The 7,947-nt window shown below is 40.5% G+C and overlaps 1 protein-coding gene across 1 annotated transcript in view; it reads left to right on the top strand.

Annotated features, from left to right (window-relative positions):
* The window catches only part of LOC102740393 (olfactory receptor 2B8-like), a 25,920-nt gene extending 25,181 nt beyond the window's left edge, over positions 1-739 (top strand). Inside the window, exon 3 of the mRNA XM_081827499.1 lies at positions 7-739. Within this exon, the coding sequence (XP_081683625.1) occupies positions 7-675 (669 nt within the window). The 3' untranslated portion in view covers positions 676-739. The remainder of the gene's footprint in view (positions 1-6) is intronic.
* Positions 740-7,947: the final 7,208 nt, after the last annotated feature.

Below are 7,947 nucleotides of genomic sequence, written 5' to 3' on the forward strand. Positions count from 1 at the left end.
GACAAGTCTATCTCCTTTGGTGGCTGTGTGGCTCAGCTCTTCATTTCTCTAGGGTTGGGAGGCACAGAATGCATTCTCTTAGGGGTCATGGCATTGGACCGCTATGCAGCCATCTGCAGGCCCCTGCAGTACACAGTGATCATGCACCCCCGTCTCTGTGCCCTCATGGCTTCTGCATCGTGGTCTCTTGGTTTTGCCAACTCCTCATTGCAGACAATGCTTATCTTCATTGTACCACTTTGTGGGAAAAATAAAATAGACCATTTCATTTGTGAGATCCCCCCACTGCTCAAGCTTGCCTGTGTTGACACCACTGTGTATGAGTCTGAGATGTTCTTCGTCAGTGTGATCATTCTCCTCATACCTGTGGCATTAATCATCTTCTCCTATGGTCGGATTGTCAGAGCAGTCTTAAGAATAAAGTCATCTGCAGGGCAGAGGAAAGCGTTTGGGACATGCGGGTCCCACATCACAGTGGTCTCCCTGTTCTATGGTACGGCCATCTACGCTTACCTCCAGCCCAGCAACAACTACTCCCAGGATCAGGGCAAGTTCATTTCTCTGTTCTACACCATCGTCACCCCCATGGTCAACCCTGTCATATATACACTGAGGAACAAGGATGTGACGGGAGCAATGAAGAAGGTGCTTTGGAGGGGCCACGGCTCTAGATGACTGGGAAGAAAGACCCTTTGATGGAAGACGTTGAATGCCAGAGCACTTCAGATGATTGTGTCCCCCCCCCATGTCATCCAAAGTTTCCTCTGACAACTCTCAAGGGAATTTCCTTACCTGATTCTTTTATGCAAGTGAGTGCTCAAAATCTAAGTCCATAGACTCATGTGGCCTCCAGAGAGGCTGCCTCAGTGTTCCCAGAGCGCCTGAATCATATTGTTATTTTAAAAAGCTCCACAGGTTTTTCTTAACCAGCCCCACAATCATTTGGTAACACTATTCCATTTCTACATGCAGGAAGACATTCACACACATCCTATATAGGCATAGGGAAAATGAGAACAGGAACCAATAAAACACTACAAGAAATATTAACATTTTAGCATTTTCTGGCAATTGTTGGAGGCATATGTCTTACTCTTGCATTTTGTGATCATGGCTCTATTATGAGGTCTGTAGGTTGCCTGTATCACAGCTTTCTCATAGAAGTAGGTAGGCAACTGTGGGAAAAACAAACAGCTCAAAGAAAAACTTGCCGACATGAATCCTGACAAAACCATTTAGATATCAGGCCCTAGCGTGATGTCACTAGTGTAACAATGGTTTTATGTAGACTTCTGTCACAAAAGGGGGACAGCGTGAGGCATACCTGCCAGCGACATTGGGAGCTTCAGCTGGTAATACACTAGGCAGTGCTTATGTGTAATTCTGTGTACGGTAGGAGAAGCACCAATGTGAGGTACACAAGTTGCTTGTGTGCCATCCTGTTCATTAAAAATGACTTTTTGAGGACATTATCATATCTGAACATATATGACCCAAATCTTATTTTATATTCCATCCATTTTAACTACAGTAATGCAGCAAAAGTTTCAAGGGTAAAATACACTTAGATACTGTCTTCATACCATTTTATAAATTCTTTGATTGAGGCATCAACTGATCAAGGCTTTTGTATCTCACATCTGCCAAAGGACCCATACAATTTGAATGTAGTGACATATTATAAAAATATGGGAAATGACCTTATTTCATAAGGAATCCCATTTACTGTGGAGCTTACCAGATTCACCAGGAGAAAATTTAAGGAAAAAATAGGTTGCACATTAATTATTAAACATCTCCATGTATCTAAGCTTCAAAATAGCCACCTCGGTATGAACTGTCATACAATTCTGAATTAAGAGTAATAAATATAAACATCCCAGAATAATTGAATCTGACATTCTAGCCCAAAGATCTTACCTCAAGTTCAGTTTGCACATAAATGTGTTTTGGGGTATGGATCTGGGTTTTTGTATATATGTATTGTCATGAACAGTGTATTTTCCCATGGAGGTTGGAGCTTTGGCAATGCCATCTTCATAGAAATGTTTCTGATTTTTGGTAGGTTTTTCCAAGATGCTACACTGTAGCACAGTGTAAGTAAATGTGTTTGTGTCTTGGACTGGACACATATACTTAACAAGTGTACTTACTGTTCTCTATCCTGACAGCTAACTAGCATCCTTCAGGGCCTTGAACCCCCCTGAGCTGGTCATGCTCATGACAAGTGATCTTTGTATAGAGACAGCATGTGGAGGCTGGAAATGACAGCCAGGGGAGATTATGCACACGGTCGGGTTCTCTCTGCATCGCTAACAGCATCGCAGTATTCCCACTTGAAATCAACACCTGGGATATATCTTGACACTGTAGTGATGTTTCATGTATGCCAGTAGAAAAATAGTTTTGTAATACTGTTTATCCCCGATGTGACAAATTTCCCACTCTCCATTATGTTTCAACCACATCTTGACAGTTATACCCAAATGGTCACTTTAAAACCCCTCAAATGAACTGTCTTTGGTGCAAAACCTCTCAAGGTCTCATGAAACCACACAGCCTATTATTCTGGATGAATATCTACTTCTCTGCTCTTAAGGACACACAGAGCCCTGGGGTGAAACATTTATTTTCTTTAAGAGAATGTGTGAATGGCATTTGCATGTTTATGTTACATGGGAATAAATTATAGAGAACAAAGACCTCTGGGATACATGCTAAAATAAAAAAGAAATTATTTGGAAGTCCAAACACAAGTTCAGTATCGTTCTGTAACATTTTTCTAATGTTAAGAGTCTGCCACCGCGTGCTCTCCATGCTTTGGCTGTAACAGACTACAGGGTTGTGTAAATTGCCACCAATATTATTTGGACTGCTTCCTTTTGAATTTTCACCGATAACTGTGGCATGGCTGTGGGACTGTATCCAAGGCTTGGCTAAATTATTTTATTCCATCTGTCTTTAGCACATGGAGGTCAGGGTGATCATGATGCTCTAGAGCAATTCATGGATTCTTCCAGCTCTTTTGCTTTCTGAGGAACACAGGGTGCACACCCTCAGCTCAGGTAATGGGTGATTGCAGAGACCCAAAATGTCAGTCAGACTCACATGAAACACAATTCTTAACCAGCAGATGATATATCACCAATTATCAAAGGATACAAAATAATAGCAAGAGTACATGCAGGAGGCCCCAGACCCGTCAGACAGCTTCGGAAACCCCCTCACTGCAATGGAAAGCAGTTTGTTTCTCAAATGTGAGGCAGAACCAGTGTGGTACAAGTCAGCACAGAGACGCTTCAGAATTCTCAGATTATGTGTCCCTGCCTTCATAGCCCTGTTTGGCTTTTGGACTGTCATTTGGTAGCATATGTGCAGGGCATAGAGTGTAGGTTCTGACCGGACCCTCTGCATGGTGCTGAAATTACTACTAGGTCAGTAATCAGAGTATAGCCAGCCCCGTAAGACCCTCATGTGTTCATAGTCTGTGCATTTCGTGGTTACTCTTTGCCAGAGTTCTGCTCTGTCCAGGCTCACCGAGGAGGGAGGAACAGGTTATAGATCCCTGTGAACCCTTTCCTTTGCAGGTGACTTCTTTTCGGATGCTTGTTTTGTAATACAGGTGAGAGCTTCTTCCCTTGTTGTGATATTGTAATGCATTTCAGACCTGGTCTTGCAGACTCTGGGAATGACTGTGTATGGAAATGTGGTTTGCCAGGAAGGTGGGCTCTGTGTAAATTCAAAAATGAGCGGATGAATGACTGCTGATCAGAGGCGTCAGGGGATGGGGTCCCTGAGGTGGCCTTAGGGACTGGACACTTGTTCTGGGGAGGGAGACATTTCCTTCTTTCTCCCAGGGTTCTTCCAGCTGTTTTGGAATTAAATGGACATGATAGAGAGTAACAGGAGAAAAAACCCTGAAGTTTTATTACCTGCACGTGGAGGCCCAATAATGAAATTGAGACCCAAAGAAATGATCAAGGCAGGCAGTTTTTATACATTTATACAGAGACAAGAAATGTGTGAGGAATTGACAGGATAAAAAAACAGGTGCTTGGGAGCCTTAATTATGAAGAATTCTTTTTGTTTTTTTTGTTTTTATTTATTTATTTATATATGTTCATTTAGCTAACATATAGTACATCAGTAGTTTTTGATGTAGTGTTCAACAATTCATTAGTTGTGTTTAACACCCAGTGCTTATCACATCACTAGGAATTTGGGCTGAGGTAATAGGTTCATAAAAAAGTAGCAAGGCTTATTTCTACAGCTTTCTCAACTTTAAGGTCCCACCTGTGGTGATAAGGATGTCTTTTACTTCTTAGTCCTGGTCAGGTGCCTTTCATACGGGAGATTTGTTTCCTGCTTTCAGGGGCACAGAGGACGGTGTGATGTTCTTGCACCTGCTGTTTCCCAAGTAGCTTCCATTCAAAATAATCACTATGCCATTGAAGTCCTTTTTGGGTGGCCTGCCCTAGACCCCTATACTTGCTCTGTTTTAAAAAGTTAATGCCTTTTTTAATTTAAATTTTTGTTATTTAACATACAGTGCAATATTGGTTCAGTGATTCATCACTTACATAAAACACCTGGTACTCATCACAAGAGGTGCCCTCCTTAATGCCAATCACCTATTTAGTCCATCCGCCACCCACCTCCCTTTGTCAACCCTCAGTTTGTTCTCTATTATTAAAAGTCACTTACTGTAATACACTCTAGCTCCATCAACGTTGTGGCAAATGGCAAGATTTCATTTCTTTGATGGCTGAGGAATATTCCATTCTATATATATCCCACATCTTCTTTATCCATTCGTCAGTCAATGGACATTTGGGCTCTCTCCATAGTTTGACTATTGTTGATAACGCTGCTATAAGTATCGGGGTGCGTGTATCCCTTTGTATCTGTATTTTTGTATTCTTTGGGTATTCTTGGGCCTAGTAGTGCAATTGCTGGATTGCAGGGTAGTTCTATCTTTAACTTTTTGAGGAACCTCCATACTGTTCTCCAGAGTGGCTGCACCAGTTTGCATTTCCACCAGCAGTGCAAGAGGGTTTGCCTTTCTCCGCATCCTTGCCAACACATGTTGTTTCCTGAATTGTTGATTTTAGCCATTCTGACAGGTGTGAGGTGGTATCACACCGTGGTTTTGATTTGTATTTCCCTGATGATCAGTGATGTTGAACATCTTTTCATGCATGTAAGCCATCGGGAATGTTCTTTGGAAAAGTGCCTGTTCATGTCTTCTGACCATTTCTTAATTAGATTATTTGTTTTTTGGGTGTTGAGTTTGATGAGTTCTTTATAGATTTTGGATCTTAACCCTTTATCAGAGATGTCATTTGCAAATATCTTCTCCCATTCCATAGGTTGCCTTTTAGTTTTGTTGATTGTTTCCTTTGCTGTGCAGAAGCTTTTCATCTTGATTAAGTCCCAAAAGTTCATTTTTTATTTTGTTTCCCTTGCCTTTAGAGATGTGTCTTGCAAGAAGTCACTGTGGCTGATGTCAAAGAAGTTACTGCTTGTGTTCTCCAGGATTTTGATGGATTCCTATCTCACACTGAGGTCTTTCATCCATTTTGAGTTTATCTTTGTGTATGGTGTAAGAGAATGGTCCAGTTTCATTCTTCTGCATGTGGCTGTCCAATTTTCCCAGCACCATTTATTGAAGAGACTGTCCTTTTTCCATTGGATATTCTTTCCTGCTTTGTCAAAGATTAGTTGAATGTATAGTTGTGGGCCCATTTCTGGGTTCTCTATTCTGTTCCAATGATCTATGTTTCCCTTTTTGTGCTGGTACCATACCACCTTGATGATTACAGCTTTGTAATATAGGTTGAAATCCAGAATTGTGATGCCTCCAATTTTGTTTTTCTTTTTCAGAATTGCTTTGACTATTCCAGGTCTTATTTGATTCCTTACAAATTTTAGGACTGTTTGTTCTAGCTCTGTGAAAAATGCTGGTGGTATATTGATAGGCATTGCATTAAATGTGTAGATTGCTTTGGGTAGTATAGACATTTTAACAATATTTGTTCTTCCAATCTGTATAGAAATGCAACTGATTTCTGTGCATTGATTTTATATCCTGCAACTTTGCTGAATTAATTATGAGTTCTATCCATTTTTTGGTTAGGTCTTTCAGTTTTTCTCCATGAAGTATCATGTTATCTACAAATAGTGAAAGTTTGACTTCTTCCTTGCCAATTTGGATGCATTTATTTCTTTTTGTTGTCTGACTGCTGAGGCTAAGACTTCCAGTACTATGTTAAATAGTAATGATGAGAGTGGACATCCTTGTCTTGTTCCTGACTGTAGTTCCCTGGGAAAGGCTCTCAGTTTTTCCCCATTGAGAATATTTAAGTGGGTCTTTCATAAATGGCCTTCATGACATTGAGGTATGTTCCATCTATCCCTATTTTGTTGAAGATTTTTATCAAGAAAGTATGCTGTATTTTGTCAAATACTTTTTCTGCATCTATTGAGAAGATCATATTGCTCTTATCTTTTCTTTTATTTTTATTTTTTTATTTTTTTTTTTATTTATTTATTTGAGAGAGAGAATGAGAGACAAGAGAGCATGAGAGGGAGGAGGGTCAGAGGGAGAAGCAGACTCCCCGCTGAGCAGGGAGCCCGATGCGGGACTCGATCCTGGGACTCCAGGATCATGACCCGAGCCGAAGGCAGTCGCTTAACCAACTGAGCCACCCAGGCGCCCTTATCTTTTCTTTTATTAATGTGATCTATCATGTTGATTGATTTGCAAATGTTGCACAACCCCTGCTGCCCAGGAATAACTCCCACGTGATTGTGGTGAATAATTCTTTTAATGTACTGTTGAATTTGATTCACTAGTATTTTATTAAGTATTTTGGCATCCATGTTCATCAGGCATATTGGCCTGTAATTCTCCTTTTTGTAGGGTCTTTGTCTGGGTTTGGAATCAAGGAAATGTTGGCCTTGTAGAATGAGATTGGAAGTTTTCCTTCTGTTTCTATTTTTTGCAACAGTTTGAGGAGAATAGGTATTAACCCTTCTTTAAATGCCTGGTGGAATTCACCAGGGAATCCATCCAGCCCTGGACTTTTGTTTGTTGTGAGATTTAAAAAAAAAATTTTTTTTTTTCATTTATTTGTTTGAGGAGAGAGAGCAAGGATGAGTGAGGGAGGGGAGGGGCAGAGGGAGAAGGACAAGGATACTCCCCACTGAGTGGGGAGCCCAAATTGGGGCTGGATCCTGGGACCCTGAGATTATGACCTGAGCCAAAGTCAGATGCTTAACTGACAGCCACCCAGGTGTCCCTGTTGGGAGATTTTTGATTACTGCTTCAATTTCTTTGCTGCTTATGGGTCTGTTCAAATTTTTTATTTCTTCCTGTTTCAGTTTTGGTAGTTTACATGTTTCTAGGAATTTGTCCATTTCTTCCAGGTTGCCCAATTTGTTGGCATAGGATTTTTCATAGTATTCTCATTTAATTGTTTATATTTATTTGGTGTTGACTGTGATATCTCCTCTTTCATTCATGATTTTATCTACTTGGGTCCTTCCTCTTTAATTTTGGTAAGTTTGGCTAGGGGTATATCAATTTTATTATTTTTTTTCAAAGAACCAGCTCCTTGACTGGTGGATGTTCAACTACCCCTGCAGCCCAGGAGTAAATCCCACTTGGTCGTGGTGAATAATCCTTTTAATGTACCATTCGATCCTTTTGGCTAGTATCTGGGTGAGAATTTGGCATCAGTGTTCATCAGGGATATTGGTCTGTATTCTCCTTTTTACTGGGGTGTTTTCTGGTTTTGGGATCAAGGTAATGCTGGCCTTGATCCCAAATTAAGGCTGGCCTAATTAATTTTATTAATTCTTTCAAAGAATTAGCTCCTTGGTTCTTTGAAGGAATTAATAAGATTGATAAACCCCTAGCCAGACTTATCAAAAAGAAAAGAGAAA

The sequence above is a fragment of the Leptonychotes weddellii genome, chromosome 8, assembly GCF_054177405.1.
Source record: "Leptonychotes weddellii isolate Sample4059 chromosome 8, ASM5417740v2, whole genome shotgun sequence".
Lineage (NCBI taxonomy): Eukaryota > Metazoa > Chordata > Mammalia > Carnivora > Phocidae > Leptonychotes > Leptonychotes weddellii.